This window comes from Aedes albopictus, chromosome 3, assembly GCF_035046485.1.
Source record: "Aedes albopictus strain Foshan chromosome 3, AalbF5, whole genome shotgun sequence".
In the NCBI taxonomy this organism is placed as follows: Eukaryota; Metazoa; Arthropoda; class Insecta; order Diptera; family Culicidae; genus Aedes; species Aedes albopictus.
Window position 1 is genome coordinate 442,525,986 of NC_085138.1, and position 19,268 is coordinate 442,545,253.

The 19,268-nt window shown below is 38.8% G+C and overlaps 2 protein-coding genes across 2 annotated transcripts; both read left to right on the forward strand.

Moving 5' to 3' along the window:
• Positions 1 to 823: 823 nt before the first annotated feature.
• On the forward strand, positions 824 to 16,909 carry LOC109425949 (1,5-anhydro-D-fructose reductase; the record flags this gene model as incomplete). The annotated part of the gene is given in 2 exon segments (XM_062856624.1): positions 824 to 991; positions 16,127 to 16,909. Coding segments are annotated over 2 exon segments (897 nt in total), but the record flags the coding sequence as incomplete, so codon positions are not given.
• A 686-nt stretch (positions 16,910 to 17,595) lies between these two features.
• On the forward strand, positions 17,596 to 18,827 carry LOC115256953 (1,5-anhydro-D-fructose reductase-like). The gene is made up of 3 exons (XM_029856157.2): positions 17,596 to 17,754; positions 17,849 to 18,016; positions 18,072 to 18,827. The coding sequence occupies exons 1-3, from the start codon at positions 17,620 to 17,622 to the stop codon at positions 18,789 to 18,791; spliced, it is 1,023 nt and encodes a 340-aa protein (XP_029712017.1). The 5' UTR covers positions 17,596 to 17,619; the 3' UTR covers positions 18,792 to 18,827.
• Positions 18,828 to 19,268: the final 441 nt, after the last annotated feature.

The window sequence follows — 19,268 nt, forward strand, 5'->3', positions numbered from 1 at the left end:
TGAATTTCCGAACTATGCTTTTAAATGACCTGGAAGTACTCGTAGTCCTGAACAACTTTGCCGAAGATCGCATATTTCTATCTGGCTCCAATCTCGTGCTATATCCCTCCAAAGTCATACAGGAAGTAGCTATGTACACTTGCGCCACGTGGTGGTGAAATTCCGAACTATGCGCTTCATGAGCTGGAAGTACTCGTTGCCCTGAACAACTTTGCCGAAGATCGCATCTTCCTATCTGGCTTCAATCTCGTGCTATATCCCACCAAAGTTGTACCGGAAGTCACTATGTACACTAGCGCCACGTGGTGGGGAAATTCGGAACTATGAAATCCATCACCAGGAAGTGGTTGTTGTTCTGAACAACATTGCCGAAGACAGAATGTTGCTATCTTTTCGAGGTTCCGAAAGAACTCGCTACAAAGACATAGTACTCACAACCAATCCGGGAGCAAAACGGAACCGGAAGAAGTTAAAAATGTGGAACTAATGTTTTCGCCTGGTTCTCACCGGAAGCTGCATGAAATTCCAATCGGCTTTCACTAAACCTTTCTAGGATAGTGTAGGATTCCGTTAACGCAAAAAGATTGAAATTTGGTTCACTAACTGCTGAGATATGGATGTGCAAAAAAACAGTTCCACGTTTTTTTGCCTGTCGGTACTTAGCGTGTTAACGCACCTGGTATGCAGGTACACATGTTTCGAGAATTTGCGTTGCGAGTGTCTGTGTGGACTCGATCACGTCACGCCTGACTGTTGTGGGTGACCACTGACCGAGCACTAATTATTATGCATGTCTTTTCTTCAACATTCGGGATGTACCTAGTCCAAAGGAGACGAATGCGTTGAGGCAGTTAAGGCCGCCATCGATGAAGGGTTCCGCCACATTGATACGGCCTACTTCTATCGCAACGAAGAGGCCGTCGGTCGGGCAATACGCGCCAAAATTGACGAGGGAATCGTTACGCGCGAGGAGCTTTTCGTGACGACAAAGGTAAGTGAAGTAGCTTTCCGTTTGGATATCCGACAGCCTAGTATGGGTTGTATGTTTTATGACTATTATTAGAAACATGGAGTACTGACAAACGATTATTCAACATGTCAATGTTAAATTTTTCAATGGTACCATTTTTGTAGAGCGCTTAACCCTCCTTGTGCATGAGGGTCATTTTTTTACCCAAACCGTACACTACTTGAGTGAGCTGTTCCCCTTAACGTGAATTAGGAAGGTTAAGAGGCATCCATTCAATACGTCACGACAAAGATAAATCAGGCCAAACATGTCTAAAGGTCCTATCTGCAGAAGAGAGGCTCTCTTTGGTTTCCCTCTCTTTCGTTAATATCTCAGCTGTTTATTAGTATTATGATTGTCTCCTTGCATTAAATGATGGTCAAAACATTCACCTTTTGATTTGTCATGCAAAAGTAGTTAAAAAGTGTACCATTACATTGCAATAATTGAAAGAGAAAGTGAACAAAGAGAGCCTCTCAAATGCAGATAGGACCTATTGAAATGTTTGGCCTGAAATATTTTCAACCCGCTAACCCTCCCCCTTCTCTTTTTTTCGGCTTTTTCCTAATACATTCACAGTAAAAAACTGGCTCAAAAAGGCACTTAATTCATGCGGCTGATTTCGATCTTTGAAACCCATCATTTCCGAAAGGAAAAAAAAAATCAAGGAATCGAATGATGATGGTTTCATTCATCAGAATCGCGTGTAAGTGTCCATTTTGCCCCATTCTCCCTAAAAAACACTTTTTTCTTGATTCAAAGTAGTTCCTACTGATACAATCAATCATTTTTTCTTGATGTAGAATTGGCTGGTGCATACTATGGGGCACCCCTCGTTAAGTGTCATTGAGTGAAAGTGTCCATTTTGCCACATCCCCTGAAAATTCAGTTTTTCTGGATTAAAAAATAGTTATAACTGATTGCGACTAACCTTCCCAATTTTTCCTGACCCCTAGTATGGGGTGATACACAAATTATGTCACGCAAAAATCGACCTTTTTCAACCCCCCCCCCCTCCCCTACACTTTTTGTATGGGACCTCAATATTTTTTGTAATGGTCTTCACGTCCTGCTAAACCAACCCCCCCCTCCCCCCTAAAACGTGACATAATTTGTGTACGACCCCTATGCAGGTACATCTCGTTCTGTGTCATTGACTGAAAGTGCCCATTTTGCTCCATTTTCCCTTAGAAGTACGGTTTCTCTGGATTAAGAAATATGTAGTTTGAACTGATTGCGTATAACCATCAATTTTTTTTTATGAGGCACACCTCGTTCTGTGTCATTGATTGGCAGTGCCCATTTTGCTCTATTTTTCTCTAAACATACTGTTTTTTTCTGAATAAAAAAAAATGTTTCAACTAATTTTGGCTTATGTACCAGCCAAAGATTTTGTTTCGGCCACATGACTCTAATTTTGTAAATCATAATTGGTTAGATCTTACAAGAGCTTAATATGACATGATGAAGTTCCTGGAGCAGATTTAGAATATTCTATTCAGCACTTTTACCTCTCATATCAATCACACAATAGCACTTCTTGATCTCCAGATGAAAATATGAAATTATTGTGTTTTTTTCTCTACTCGAATACATACATTTGCCCAAGAATTCATCCAAAAGTTCTTGCAGAGATTATTTCAGTGTCCATAAATCACTCCAGAAAATTTCTTTTAGGGAATTCTTTCCAGAAATCCTCCGGAGACTCCTTTAGAAATTCATTCAGGAATCCCTCCAATAATACCTCCAGTAGTTTGTTGAGCAATATTTGGTATAACTTCTGAAAAAATCTTTGGAGGAATCTCTGCAGGGATCCCAAGAGATATTCCTGATCGAACGAGCAATTCCAGAAGGAATCCTTGTATGAATTCTATAGAAATCCATGAAAGAATTTCTTCAAAAATCCCTGATTTTTAATGCAACTTTCAGAGGAGTTTCTAAAAAAAATCTATGGATGAATTTTTGAAAAAAGAATTCCTTAAAACTCTGTAGAAGTCTCTGAACAAATTTATGAAATGATTCCTAAATAAATTTTAGAAGAAACACATAGAGGATATTTTAGAAGTGTCCCTGTAGAAATTTTTGAAGAAATCGACGGTCGAATTTCCATAATAATCCCTGGAGCATCAATTGATAATTTTTTATAGGAATTTCTGGAGAAATCTTCTAAAGAAATCCTTGAAGGATTTCCTATGCAGCCATTCCATAGAAAAACGATATAGTGCAACTCCGATTATCGTGAAACTTGGTGGGTCTGTAGTTCATCGAAAATAATTAGACCCATGTTTTTTTTTTTTTTTTATTTCGTCATCAGAGTGACCAATTTTCAGGTACGGTGGTCCTAAAAATCAAGGTTTTAAAAAACTAAAAATTTTCAAAAAATCATAACTTTTGAAGCAGTTAACCGATTTGAAACTTTTTTTTTTGTTTGAAAGCTATTGAATTCTAGTTTTTAGGAAAAATGCGTTGAATGGGCCAAAATGTGCCTTTGTGCAAAAAAATATGCAAATATATTAGTTTTTTTTCACGTTTTCATGGTCTCAGGACCAAAGAGGGACCCTGGTTTTATATGTTTTTCAGAAAATTTGACGTAACATATCAAAAAATCAGAGATGTATCTCATAAAACTTAAAAACATACATCTCTGATTTTTTGATATGTTACGCCAAATTTCCTGTGCTTTCTGATAAAAATATCAAACCAGGGTAGCTCTTTGGTCCCGAAACCATGAAAACGTGAAAAAATCAATATATTTGCATACTTTTGCACAAAAACACAATTTGGTCGGAACCTATTTTTTGGCACTTGCTGCTATGACTCAGCAACCTCCAAGAGATTGAAGAGGAGGTTAGCCGGTTGAAAAACAACAAAGCCGCTGGAGCTGATCAACTACCAAGCGAGTTACTGGAAACACGGTGGAGAAGCACTGATGAGTGCACTACACTAAGTCATTACCTAGATTTGGGAGGAGGAAGTATTACCGGAGGAATGGATGGAAGGTATCGTGTGTCCCATCTACAAAAAGGGCGACAAGTTGGATCGCGCGATCACACTACTGAGCGCTGCCTACAAGATACTCTCTCAAATTTTATGCCACCGTCTATCACCGATTGCAAGAGAGTTCGTGGGGCAATATCAGGCTGAATTCATGGGTGAACGCGCTACAACGGACCAGATCTTCGCCATCCGCCAGGTGCTGCAGAAACGTCGCGAATACAACGTGCCCACACATCACTTGTTCATCGATTTCAAATCGGCGTATGATACAATCGATCGAGAACAGCTATGGCAGATTATGCACGAATACGGATTCCCGGATAAACTGAAACGATTGATCAAGGCGACGATGGATCGAGTGATGTGCGTAGTTCGAGTATCAGGGACACTCTCGAGTCCCTTCGAATCTCGCAGAGGGTTACGGCAAGGTGATGGTCTTTCGTGCTTGCTGTTCAACATTGCGTTGGAAGGTGTAATAAGGAGAGCGAGGATAAACACGAGTGGGACGATTTTCACGAAGTCCGTTCAGCTGCTTGGTTTCGCTGATGATATTGATATTATAGCTCGCAAATTTGAGACGATGGCGGAAACCTACATCCGACTAAAGAGTGAAGCCAGGCGAATCGGATTAGTCATTAATGTGTCGAAGACAAAGTACATGATGGCAAAGGGCTCCAGGGAGGGAACATTTGTACCAATGAATCAACTATAGTTATTTTTACTTTTCCAAACGAATCTCTGGAGCAGTTTTGGAAAGAATCTTTGAAATGAAAGGTTCTATGAACGAATTCTTGAATAAATTTCTGGAATTTCGTAAACATTTATAAAAAGAAATCCCTGGATTAGCTCGTGAAGGAGTCTGGAAGAATTTCTATCAGAATATCCATAATATTCTATAGAAGATTTACCGAACGATTCGTTCGAGGAATTGCTAAATTAATCCATGAATGTTTTTCTAAATGAACCTTTCGTGAGAAATTTCTGGCGGGTTCTCTCGATTATTTTCTGGAAATTTCCTATAATATTCCTTTAAGAAATTTATACTAGAGGATTCTCTGAAAAAAAAAATGACCATGAATAGAATATTATGTGTAGCTAATACCATAAAATTTTCATTAAAATCGGTTTAGTATTGGCGCAGATACTGCCGATATCATAAAATGAGATTTTGGAAAATTTGGGCACCCATTTCAAAAAACTGCTTTTGCTATAACTTTTTTGTTGCCTCGCCAAAACGTTTGAAAATTTCACTCGATATTCTTAACATAGTATCAATTAAATATATTTTTAATTCGGTTCAGTATTTTTTCTAGTGAATATTCAATGCTCAAATCACTTCAAGGCAGAGGGTTAATGATTAATCGTAAATTTAATCATGATTAATGATTAATGATAAGATTAATCAAAAATCATTAATCATAATCACAAAAAATATCGTTTAATCATTAATCATTAATCCTAATCACACTACTTTTGCAATTTAATCAATAATCAGTAATCAGTAAAAAAAAAATTTAGTAATACAAATGACCTGCTACCCAACAAAACCTTAGAGGAGGAACTAGCGGAAATTACTCAAATTAACGAAGCATCGATGACCCTGGAGGAAGAATTGGCAGAAAATATACCACGGCATCAGCAACAGACGCCGCCGCAGCAAACAATTGAACAACAACAGCCAGAACCACTCCCGGCTAGTAATAAACCTGCCAGTAACGCCATTGCTGAGCTGTTTGCTGAACGTCGAGCCAAAATGTCCAAGCAAAGCGCTGAAGCTCCACCGAAAAATGAACATTCTTCTTCTGGTTGGCGAATGATAGGAAATAAACGGTGCTAGAAGCAAGACTGGTCTGGGTATGATATCAAGCGCAGCGCTCGACAATTGCAAGAAAAAACTGCTGATAAGGCTAGACATAGTAGGAAACGCAGAAAACAACAACGCGCCCGCATAAACAGTCAACAGCTCGCGAAAAAAACCAACAACAATAAGCCACACATGGGAACGGACAAGGAACTACTGGCCACCGCAAAAACTCAATTTTCCGTTCCACCTTCTTCAATCGATCACCCGATTGCAGGCCTCTCGGTGCCAAAACCCATCAGCTTCAGAAAGGGTGAAATCATAAACCCATACCGAGCAGAGAAGCAGATGCATCCTACCAACAACATCGCATCACTACCAACGGGAAATGCTACACCTTCATTATCACTTCAAGGACCGAATCAGCAAAACCAACAACAACAGCAACAACCTCAAAACCAAGCCTTATGCAGCAGTGAAACCCGGTTCGATTTGGACCCAATGCGACCTCCCATCGTGCGACTCACTGAGCAATCTACGGAGGGTGACGGTCGATTCTTGAAAGCACGTTTACGCGACCCTAAAATAATGGGCATCGTTCGGCTGTTCCTAGCTTATATGAAGGATCAGCCTGCGACAGTCTGTGTGGAAGGATTGACCCCGACTAGCATTCGAATGTTGCTGGCATCTGAAGGTCTACCGACGGATCCTGAACATCTTCTTCGCATCTTTAGTGATGTGCACCAGGAGTATGGATTGGACCCTACGGCAGCCATGGCGGATCTGCAGTCATACCGGCAGTACCTATCAAGCGAGCGTACCCATCGACTGCAGCAACTGCGCGAGAGTGCAAACAAGTTCAGCTCTCCTTCGCCTTTTCGCAAGTAACGACGCTTTCTTCTCCCGAAGAAATAAGTAGCATATCATCAACCGACGAACTTCCGGAAACTTGTTCGCATTTTAAACAGAACTAGCTGTACCCGGCAAACTTTGTCTTGCCTACTGCGTTTTCTGACGTTTCAATTTTCTAGCCAAAATGTATGAAAGTTCAATTTTCAAAAACTCTCATTTTTTTCATGTTTTATGCCCCATAAACCTTCCTTGGGTGAAAACTAATAGAACAAAACTAAGACGACCAAAATTGGACCTTCCGTTCGCAAGTTATGCGCGGTCCCACGTATGCCACTGCATTTTTATATATATAGATGTGATCGAAGTTTTGATATATTGTCAAAATTTCAATCGCATGAAAAGCCCAGCCAAAATGAAGGAAATTTATAAAAACATACTAAGCTCATCCTTCTCGGCTATTCTGGGAACTGAAACGAGCTGGGATGAAAGTGTAAAAAGCGAGGAAGTTTTCGGAAGCAGCTATAATGTATTTAGAGACGACCGTAATTTTCTGGAGTCTCAGAAAAAGTCTGGCGGTGGAGTTTTAATTGCTATTTCGGCAAATTATAATTCTGAATTAATAAGCACTTCAAAATTCAAAACGTTTGAGCATATCTGGGTGAAATCACACATAGCAGGTGAAACGCACGTGTTTGCCTCAGTGTATTTTCCTCCAGACCATGCTCATAAAAGCACATACGAAAGTTTTTTCCAATGTGCTGAACAAATTTTATCACAGCTTCCTCCTGAGGTTAAAGTTCACATCTATGGAGACTTTAATCAACGCCATGCAGACTTCATTCTGGACTCAGAAAATGAAAGCATCTTACTCCCAGTCGTTGGGGATAATGAAACATTGCAGTTTATTTTTGAAAAATCCGCAATTTTAGGACTGAACCAAATTAATCACATTAAAAACCAACAGAACTGCTATCTGGACTTTTTATTAACAAATATTAACGAAGATTTCTGTGTGACCGAATCATTAACTCCATTGTGGAAAAATGAGGCTTTCCATACAGCAATCGAATATTCTTTATTCATACATAAAAACCAAAGACCCAACGACTGTGAATACGAGGTAATCTTTGAATACCAATTGGCGAACTATAAAAATATTAAACGTAGGTTAAGTAGTGTGAATTGGCAAGTAGTTTTAAGAAACGAAGGAAATGTCGATACTGCTGTAGACGTATTTTACAAAATTTTATCGGAAATAATTATCCAAGAAATTCCTTCAAGGAAAAAACGTCGTAGCAGAAATTTAAAAAACCCAATCTGGTATAATAGACAGATAAAAAATTTGAAGAACCGCAAACAAAAAGCCCATAAAAATTACAAGACACACAATACCAATGAAAATCTGGCAAATTATTTGGATTTATGCGAGCAACTGAACTTAGCCATCAGTAATGCATTTGAAGAATATAATTCAAAAACTGAAAGCGAAATAAAGTCCTGTCCAAAGAACTTCTTCAACTACGTAAAATCCAAATTAAAATCTGACAATTTTCCATCCGTTATGCATCTTGATGAATCTGTTGGTGATAACTCGGAAAAAATTTGCAATCTTTTTGCAAATTTCTTCCAAGAAATCTATACAACATTTTCTGAAGAAGATCGTGACCGCGATTATTTTGCATTTTACCCAGAATTCCCTAGGGACATTGGCGTAAACCAACTCCAAGTGCAGGATATTTTACATGCTCTTAAGAATCTAGACGCCTCAAAAGGTCCTGGTCCTGACGGGATCCCCCCAGTATTCATGAAAACTTTAGCACAGGAACTGACTGCTCCTTTGTTTTGGCTTTTTAATATGTCGCTGGAATCTGGTAATTTCCCAAAACTATGGAAAAGCTCTTTTCTAGTACCTATTTTCAAATCTGGCCGAAAATCAGACGTACGTAATTATCGTGGTATAGCCATTATCTCTTGCATTCCGAAACTTTTCGAGGCAATTGTCAACGAAAAGCTATTTCTCCAAACCAAAAACAGAATTACTGATATGCAACACGGCTTCTTCAAAGGTCGGTCGACCTCAACAAATTTACTGCAATTCATAGACTATTCATTAAACGCAATGGATAATGGAAACCACGTGGAAGCTCTCTACACGGACTTTAGTAAGGCATTTGATCGCATTGACATACCAATGCTACTTTTCAAACTACAAAAAATCGGAATTGAGCCAATTCTCCTGAAATGGCTTGAATCATATCTAACTGACCGTCAACAAATAATTAAATTCAATGGAAACAAGTCAAACCCAATTCAAGTCACTTCAGGTGTCCCCCAAGGCTCTCATTTAGGACCTCTTCTCTTTATTATGTATGTAAACGACATTTCCTTCATTTTAAACAAACTAAAAGTTCTAATTTATGCCGATGACATGAAGCTCTTTCTGGAGATACGAAATGAAGAAGACATCAATGTATTCCACAATGAAATTCACATATTCTACGTATGGTGCAAAAAAAGCCTTTTAGAATTAAATGTAAAAAAATGCAACTTAATATCATTTAGCAGAAAAAGAACAACACCAAACATTTCAGTTGCATTAGGAAATCAAAATGTGGAAAAATGTGAAAGAGTAAGAGACTTAGGAGTAATCTTAGACTCTAAGCTTACTTTCGTAGACCACTACAACACAATAATTCACAGGGCTAATAACATGCTAGGGTTTATTAAGCGTTTCTGCTACAACTTTAATGACCCATACACAATCAAAACTCTGTATATTGCATATGTAAGATCAATACTGGAATATTGCAGCATTGTATGGTCTCCTTTTTCAATCACGCACGAAGAGAGATTAGAATCAGTACAAAAGCAATTTCTATTATATGCTCTTCGTAAATTAGGTTGGACTTCATTTCCACTTCCATCATATGAAGCACGCTGCAAGCTTATCGACATACAAACATTGAAAGAGCGGCGTGAAATTGCAATGGTTTCTTTTGTTAACGATATCGTTTCACAACGAATTGATTCAACAAAAATCTTATCCTCATTAAATTTTTACATACCTTCTCGGCAACTACGAAATCGAAACATATTCATAACAAACCACCGTAGAACAAACTACGCCAAATTTGGGCCTCTTAATCGAATGATGGACATTTATAATCGACACTGCGAAACCATTGACTTTACAATGTCTCGGCATAACCTTAGAAAATACTTTTACAGTCTTCGAAGTCCCAACACCTAAAAACATTATAAATACACTACCTATCCTAATTTAATTTTTTAATATTTTTTATGTATTTCTTAGACTAAACTATAGCATTAAGAAACAAAAAATATGTATATGTAAATGTACTAGTCTACGTCGGTTGACGAAATAAATAAATAAATAAATCATTATCATAAGAAAACATATTTAATTAATCATTAATCATTCATCATAAAAATGATTCGCAATATAAAATATATGATACAATTTGAATTCTTTTTTAATGCTGTGTTGAATAGTAGACCCTCTTTTTATGCAGGTTATTTTTATGCATGAGCTACTCAGAACCAATATTGTGCAAAAGGTGCAGATGAAAGTGGTAACTATGACAATGGCGGCTAGGGACGAGGGGCGAATCAATAGCCCATTTTCGATTCAGCCTTGCGTATTGACATAACGCATTGATGCATTCTGTTGCGCATTGGCGAATTAGGGTTCAAAAGTACGTGAGTATTTCGCGCATTTTTCAACGCATTAGGCCAATTCACGAGTTTTCTAACGATTAAGTTGTTTTGGTAGTGATGGGCCCCGGCTAGGGGACGTTTATAGGGACGAACAGAAGAAGGTTGCAGCGGGTCAAAAAGGGGGTTCGGCGGGGTACTAGGATATTGCAGGGGTGTTTCAAGGAGGTGCCATTAACAAGCAACACGCATGTCATATAATAGTTACTGCAGCGTTTAGTTTTGGTTGAATAGAATTTTAGTTGACGTAATTCTAACACAATGCTAGAATTACGCCAAACTAACTTTTATGCAACCAAAACTTGCGCTGCCGTAACTCTTATATGACATGTGTGTTGCTTGGGAGTAGATCTCAAGAGCATTTAAGGGTCCTCTTGAGGAGCTTCAGGGATTCCAGGAGTTTTAAGGAGTACTTTAGGGGGTCTCAGGGGCGTTTCAGGGAGTCTCAAGGGAATTCCAGGGGGCTCAAAGAGTTCCAGGGGAGTTATAGTGGATCTTAGGGGCATTTCAGGGGAATTCCAGGTTGTACCAAGAGGTTTTGGGGGCGTTCAAGGGGGTCTCTAGAGGTTCCAGGGGGTCTTATGGGGCGTTACAAGGCATTCAGGGGGCTTGAGGTCTCAGGAGCATTTCAGAGAGGTACTAGGGGCTGTCATGGGTGATTTTGGGGGTATCTGGGGCGATTCAGGGGGTCTCAGGGGTATTTTCGAGGAGTTTCAAGGGGTACCTGGAGGTCAGGTCGGAGACATTGATTTTCGGAGCTGGTTTTAGGTGCGTTTTCGGGAGCCTTTTAGGAAGTTTCAGAAGATCTTTGACGGGTTAAGGAGGCGTTACGGAGGTGCTTTTGATGATTTCGGAGGGTCTCAGGTGCGTTACACAATTTCGGAGGCATTTCAGGAAGCTTCAGAGGATTTTTGGAAGGTTTTAGAGGCGTTACATGGTCGATTTCAGTGCTTTTATTTATTTATTTATTTATTTATTCAGTTTCGTCAAACAACGTAGACTAGTACATATACATACAGTTTTTGTTTCATTTCTTAAAGCTATAGTACATGTTGTTAATAAAATACATATAAGAAAATATATAAATAGTGTATGCTGGTGGATGTGTGTATAATTTGTGCTTTTTAAATATTTTAAGTACTACTACTGATGTTATTTCTTATAGTGTTAAAATATTTCTTTAAATTATGCCGCGACATAGTTAAGTCAATAGTTTCACAGTGTTGATTATAAATGTTCATGATTTGATTCAAAGGTTCATTTTTGGCATAGTTTGTGCGACTATGGGTAGTTTTAAACAAGTGTCGATTTCGCAATTGCCGTGAGGGTATGTAAAAGTTTAATTTTGATAAGATTTCAGTTGAATCAATTCGCTGCGAAACAATGTCGTTAACAAATAAAACCATTGCAGTTTCACGACGCTGTTTCAGTGTTTGAATATTGATAAGCCTACAGCGCGCTTCATAAGATGGAAGAGGAAATGTAGTCCAACCTAATTTTCGAAGAGCATATAATAGAAATTGCTTTTGTACTGATTCTATTCGATCGATATGCTTACTTTGAAATGGGGACCAGACAATGTTACAATATTCCAGAATTGACCTAACATAGGCAACATATAATGTTTTTATTGTGTAGGGGTCGTCAAAATTAAAGCTAAAGCGTTTTATGAAGCCAAGCATGTTATTTGGCCTATGTATAATGGTATTGTAGTGGTCATTGAAATTAAGTTTAGAATCTAAGATTACTCCTAAATCCCTAACTCTACTACATTTTTCCACATACTGATCTCCTAATGAAATTGATATGTTTGGTGTGTTTCGTTTTCTGCTGAATGATATTAAATTACACTTTTTGATGTTTAATTGTAGTAGGTTTTTCGAACACCATGTGTGGAATATGCGAATTTCATTCTGAAATATGTTGATGTCTTCTTGATTCCTTATTTCCATATATAGTTTCATATCGTCGGCATAAATAAGCACTTTTGTTTTCTTCAGGATGAAGGAAATGTCGTTAATGTAAAGAATAAATAAAAGAGGGCCCAGATGGGAACCTTGAGGCACTCCTGAAGTGACTTGAATGGGATGTGATGTTTTTCCTTTGACTTTTATTATTTGTTGGCGGTTTGTAAGGTACGATTCAAGCCATTTAAGAAGTCGGGGTTCTATACCCATTTTTTGCAATTTGAAGAGTAGCATTGGAATGTCAATGCGGTCGAATGCCTTGCTAAAGTCAGTGTAAAGAGCTTCTACGTGATTGCCATTATCCATTGCAGTCAATGAAAAGTTAATGAATTCCAATAAATTTGTAGCGGTTGAGCGCCCTTTATAGAATCCATGTTGCATGTGCGTTATTCTATTCTTAATTTGAGCAAATATATTTTTATTGATTATTGCTTCGAATAATTTAGGAATGCACGAGATAATGGCAATTCCACGGTAATTACGTATGTCAGATTTTTTGCCAGATTTGAAAATAGGTACCAAAAAAGAGCTTTTCCATGATTTGGGGAAGATACCTGTTTCGAGAGATTTTTTAAATAGCCAAAATAGTGGCGTGGTGAGCTCCATAGCTAGATTCTTCAAAAATACTGGAGGAAGACCGTCGGGTCCAGCACCTTTGGAAGCATCTAAATTTTTAAGTGCGTTCAAGATTTCGTGTACCGTCACTTCATTGTGAGTTATATCCACAGGAAATTAAGGGATATATTCAAAAAAGTCTCGGTCACGGTCATGATCTGAAAAGGTGGTTTAAGAGGGTCTCAGGTGCGTTGATGGCACAAATTTCCCAAACAGAGGAGAACGTGCCCCTGGAGCCGATAGCTGATACCAGGTGCGTTACATGGAATCCGAGGGGATTTTAGAAGATTTCGGAGGCATTTTAGGAAGCTTCAGACGATTTTTAGTGGGATTTAGAGCGGGATTAAGACATATGCGTTTTCGGTGCTTTCGCAGGGTCTCAAGTAAATTACATAAGGTCCGTGGGGGTTTTGAGGGGATTTCAGATGCGTTTCAAGCAGTTTCAGAGGATTTTTGAAAATCTTGAAACGCCCGGAAATGCCTTGAAAAGCCCCAGATAGCTATTAACCTACCTGATAGATATTAACCTACCTGAAATCATGATAATCAATATGAAAAAAAACCTTAAATCCCTTGGAACGCCCCTAAAACTATCTGAAATGCCTCTGGAATGTCCCTGAAACCCTGAAAGTATAAAATTGAAACGGCCGTGAAACTCTCGTAATCCTATGAAAGCGAAAATGAAAACTGACGGAACGCCCTTAAAATGCTCCAGAAATCCACTGAAACGCCCTTGATACTCTTTCATTGGGCTTTCTGGGAACTTCCTGGAAATCCCTGTGACCTAATCTCAAATGCACAGCATGAATGACTTAATGTTTGTGTACAATGTACAAAGGTTTCTTGTTTCAACGGTATCTCTGCCAATACTCAACGGATTTTGATAAAAAAAAAAATATGATATTAGCTAAGTATAATATACTATTCGCGATAAAAAAATTAGCCATTTTTGTGAATGCTAACAAAAGTTATATGATAATGATGAACCTGAGCGTGTTAGTGGAATACCTATAAGTAAAAAGAAAATCGGGTTAAGTACTGTTCCTTTTAATTCCACTGAGTGATCGAAGTAGGCATCGCCGCGAACGGACGTGATTTTGTTTTGCCTTTCAGGATTTTTTTCACTCTCCCGGTTTGTGTGCTTTTCCCAATGATTTGGCTGGTGCTGGAAATATAACGCGTGTGATTTTCGGAATTCGTTGAACAAAAATCTGCATATTTTGCATCAATCAAGGTTTTAGTTCCGATTTAACGGTTTTTGTTGTGTTTGTGAATGAAAGATGAATTCAAGAATTTTGGTTTTGAATTCGGACGACTAAATCGATCGCGAAACGGTTAGTGGTGGTGCTATGCCATCCGGCATTCGCATGAAAAGTGCCTGCAATGCGATTTTGGTGCTTGATTCGCGTAGTGTAGTTTGTAGTTTTCCTGTCAGGCTGTCGGAATTTATTTTTCGGGTTTTAAAAGTACAGGGCGGAATTGGGGGCTGCTGGCCCAACTGTGATTCGACCGGGAAATAGCGGTAGTGTTTTTCAAATGCACGATGAAGAACGAACTAGTGTAGAATTAGCTATAAGTTAAAATACACATAAATATAAACAAAAAAAAAAAAAAAAATAACGAACTTTTCCGAGCTGGTGTGTGTTTCACTTCTCAATGATAGAACCAATGAGAAAATAAGAAAAAGACGGAACTGTGACTCAAGACTCTGCAAGGAAGGCGCCGAATATTAAAAACTGGAGAAATGAATTTTCTACAAAAACTGCTCAAGAAATTGGTGAGAACTTTCCAATATGCATTATATAAAATTCTATTTCATAATATTTACATTATCATTCAAATCTTCAATCATTATTAACTATATAATATCTGGAGCGTTTGGTACGGTATGTCCACGCATCCTTCCTCCCCTGTAGATTCGAGAATTACTTCGACAGAAGAACAACAATTGTTCAATAGTCGAGGTAATTCGAAGAATCATCTCTGCGGCAAATACAACGCAGTAGGCCTGGCCGCTTTGAAGCTTGCGTCATATCTTTGATATGCTGTAAGCCTCAATATTGACAAGAAAAGTAGTTGGGCGTGATCTAACCCGATTACTTTCCAGGATGCTTTCTCGTACTGGCTGCGTTTGTATTAGATTAGATTAGATTAAGTACTGTTCCTTTTAATTCCACTAAGAAACTGCATCTTTTGACAGATACTTATTTCGATCTCAACTGTATAGTCGTCTTCAGTATCTTGTACTTGGTTGGAAAAATCGGAAAAATTATTCATGAAGTCCGGAAAAATTATCAAAACATTTTTTTTGGAAGAGAATTACATAAGCTATATTCTGTGAAATTTTCAAGATGTGTTTTTTTTTCGTTCCTGAGTAATGACCAATTTTGTGGAAATTGTCCAGATGTTGGTTGATTTTCGACCGTCTTGATTATTAATTTGCACAAAAATTATCATCACACTAAGACCGCTCAGCACTAAAGTGCATCATTTCCAGACTACACCAAAAATGTGTAACACTTACACATTCACAAAAACATCTCCTGCGTCTGTAAATTCGTGAAATTCTCAAAAATTTTTGTACGGCAATCTAGCTAGGTTTACTAGTGACCTTAGTAAACAAAAAATATTGACATTTCGCATCTAGAAGAGTGTACGAACTGTTTTTGTGAATGTGTAGCTCTTACACATTTTTGGTGTGGTCTGGAAATTATGCACTTATGAGTAGGTCTTGCACATTTTAGGTGTTGAGCGGTTTTAGCGTGTGTAGGGTCGAGTCCGGAACGAAAAGGAGGAAACCCAATCGGACGATTTACAGCATCAACAAACAATTCTTTGAAGCTAACTCGCGCTTCCAAACTGGTGACCTTCTTGCACAACGTCTCTCGAAATTCTCCCTTCCCAGAGGGTTCTCGACTACTATGATCATTCTTCACATTGTCCCTAACAACGAGCACATGTATCGGGACACCGAAGTTAATCATCCACTCGTTATTGTATGACTGCATTATCAAATTCCTACAGCGTAATTACTCAGAAACGATAAAAAACGCATCTTGAAAATTTCGCAGAATATAGCTTATAAAATTTCCTTTCAAAAATATTTCTCAAAGTTTCAAATGATTATTCCAATTTGTTTTTAATTTCCAGTTGTGGAATTCTTTCCACCATCCGGATCACGTACAGCAAGCGTTTGAAAAATCTTTGGAGTATCTAGGCCTCGACTACGTCGATCTGTTCCTCATGCATATGCCGTTCGGGTACAAATTCATCGGATGGGATCCGGAGAAGCGCATGCCTTACGACGATAACGGAAAGTTGCTGTTCTCGGACGATGACTACGTGGACACCTGGAAGGCAATGGAAAAACTGCTGGACAGTGGAAAAGTTCGCAGTATTGGAGTTTCGAACTTCAACAGCGAACAGTTGGAACGGATTCTGGAGAACTGTTCAGTGAAACCGGTGACCAATCAGGTCGAGTGCAACGCTAGGATCAACCAGAAACGGTTGATAGAGTTTTGCAAAGCTAGGGACATTATGGTGACGGCGCATAGTCCTTTGGGACGTCCACATCTGTTCGAGAAGGATCATGTGGACAAGCCGAAACCAGTGTTGGATGACCCGAAGGTTATAGAGATTGGGAAGAAGTACGGTAAAACTTCGGCTCAGGTTGTACTGCGGTACTTGGTGCAAAATGGTGTTGTTCCTATACCTAAGTCTACAAGTCGTCAACATCTTACGCAAAACTTGGAACTATTCGATTTTGAACTATCATCAGATGACTTAGCAATACTTGATGAACTCAATACCAATCAACGTATGGTTGGTTTCAATCGCGTTAAGGGACATAAATATTACCCATTCAATACTGTATTCTAATTCATTAGCAGCCTAGCCATCGGAAGCAATAAAGAGTAAACATGAGCTATTCTATTTCTGCTCTATCATTGCGTCTGTTTATCATCACCTTCGCTATCAAGAGCTAATGAATTACCTTTATACAGTACTGTTTAAAAAAAATATGACTCATGATATATTTTAACGTTGAATAATAAATATTGTGAAAATTTGTTGATTGAACATATTGATTGTTTTACATTACGAAAACACCGAAATTCTGCAAATCTGGATTCTTTTATTGCTGAGTTTGATCATATACCAACAATTACAAAACACAGATTTATATTTTTATCTGTATCAACGCGATGTTTATCTCTAGGCTAGTTCATCTCGGGAGCCATGTTTAACTTCCCTTCCGTAGGAGGAACTTACATTTTGTGAGTTTGTCGAGAGTGGGATTGGATACCAGGTCCTCAGCGTGATAGTCACGTGATTTAACCATCACGCTAGGTTCGCTCTAAAATCACAGATTGAAGTAATTTCGTTGTTCCCAAGAAATAATCTTAAGTCCTACTTACATTGAGCTGGTTCATAAAACCGACATAAAACTGTTATGATGGTGTTAAGCACCTCCAATCGAAGAGGTTTGGAAATATTTGTGTGTTATTTCATGTTAGTGTCAAACTAAATGATAAGGTAGTATACAATATTTATTTCTGTTCAATACCGTTATCATATACACGTACTTTGGTTCGTTGCTGTACCGGTATGCTTATCAGCGTCTCTATTTGAGCTGAAAACCGATGCATTCATTGTACAGTGTTACGTTGACTGTTGCCGGTACTGCATCTTATTCGAAAATGGCTCCAGTAGAAGCACCAAAGGTGAAATTGAATAATGGCTGTGAAATGCCTGTACTTGGTCTTGGAACGTGGCTGGTATGTGTTCTATTATCTTTAGTAATCAATCTCATTATGCTATCATTTTCATAAGTACCAAAACGAATACATTTCTCGTTAAATTTCTTCAAAGTCCCGCGAAGGAGAGGCCGTAGCAGCAGTCAAAGCAGCCATTGACGCCGGTTACCGTCATATCGACACCGCCTACTTGTACCGCAACGAAAAAGAAGTCGGACAAGCCATTCGCGAAAAAATCGCAGAAGGCGTCATCAAGCGCGAGGATATTTTTGTAACCACTAAGGTGAGTATTGTAATCTTTGGAGTAGAATGACGTAGTTTAATTCGTTATTTTACAGCTGTGGAATGGTTACCATGATCCAGCACACGTTGAGGAATCTTTCAACCGCTCGATGTCCAACCTGGACATTGGCTACATCGATCTGTATTTGATGCACACCCCAATGAGTTACCAGTTTGTTTCGTGGGAGCCGGAGAACCCCGATATACCTAGCGTACTGACGCCCACCAAGGTGGACTACGTGGATACTTGGCGTGCTATGGAAAAACTACTGGAAACCGGCAAACTAAAGAGCATCGGTGTTTCAAATTTCAACAGTGAACAAGTTGCTCGCATTGTTAAGGAATGCAACGTGAAGCCAGTAACTAATCAGGTCGAGTGTAATCCGGGTCTAAATCAACGAAAATTGACTGAATTTTGCAAAAAGCTTGGAGTGACTCTTACGGCGTACAGTCCCCTCGGTCGCCCCAATTACTACGAAAAAGACCCAAAGAATACTCCAAAGCCTGCACTGGATGATCCACGTGTACTGGAAATAGGCAAAAAGTACAACAAAACACCAGGACAAGTCATCCTGCGTTATCTGGTTGATATTGGTACAATTCCGGTACCGAAATCTTCCAACCTTGAGCGACTTCGTCAAAACATCGATATCTTCGACTTCAAACTAACCGATGCAGAGATTAAAATAATGGATGGATTCAACACTGGAAAGCGTACTGTCCCATTCGCTCTGAGCGCCACTCATAAATACTACCCATTCAATATCGAGTTTTAATCACACTCAAATATAATTGCCCATAATATTTCTGTACTACTGTAGAAATCAATTTCGCGCTGAAAATATCCCTGACCGACTTTTAAAGTGGCCTTATCTAACACGCATATCGAACGCCCGAGTAACGAGCATTCAAAAATCAATCTGTTGGCTTCTATGTAGGAATGCTACTTTTTCATCAACGTATAATCCACCGTGAAAGTAAAATTTTCACTGAAATCCACCTTCATCATTCATTCTTTGATTCACTCTGCCATCCAGCCGCCGTTTGACAACCGTCTGCGATGAATGTCCGAAAAATCAAGGAAATGCAACCATAGAAAAAGGTCGAAGCGTGGAAAATCGCTCGATTAGCGTGACGCCATGTGTCGAGTTCTTCTCGGTGTAGAATCGGTAACAAACCATAAATGGTATGGCAGTAAGTAGGATCTGTGGGTATTCTGTTTGTGCATTTTGCTTTCAGCTCGCGTTTCAAAG

Coding starts and splice junctions, on each gene's coding strand:
- LOC115256953 (XM_029856157.2), top strand. CDS start 17,620: ATGCATTCATTGTACAGTGTTACGTTGACTGTTGCCGGTACTGCATCT. Junction 17,755..17,848: donor TTGGTCTTGGAACGTGGCTG/GTATGTGTTCTA, acceptor ATTTCTTCAAAG/TCCCGCGAAGGAGAGGCCGT. Junction 18,017..18,071: donor ATATTTTTGTAACCACTAAG/GTGAGTATTGTA, acceptor GTTATTTTACAG/CTGTGGAATGGTTACCATGA.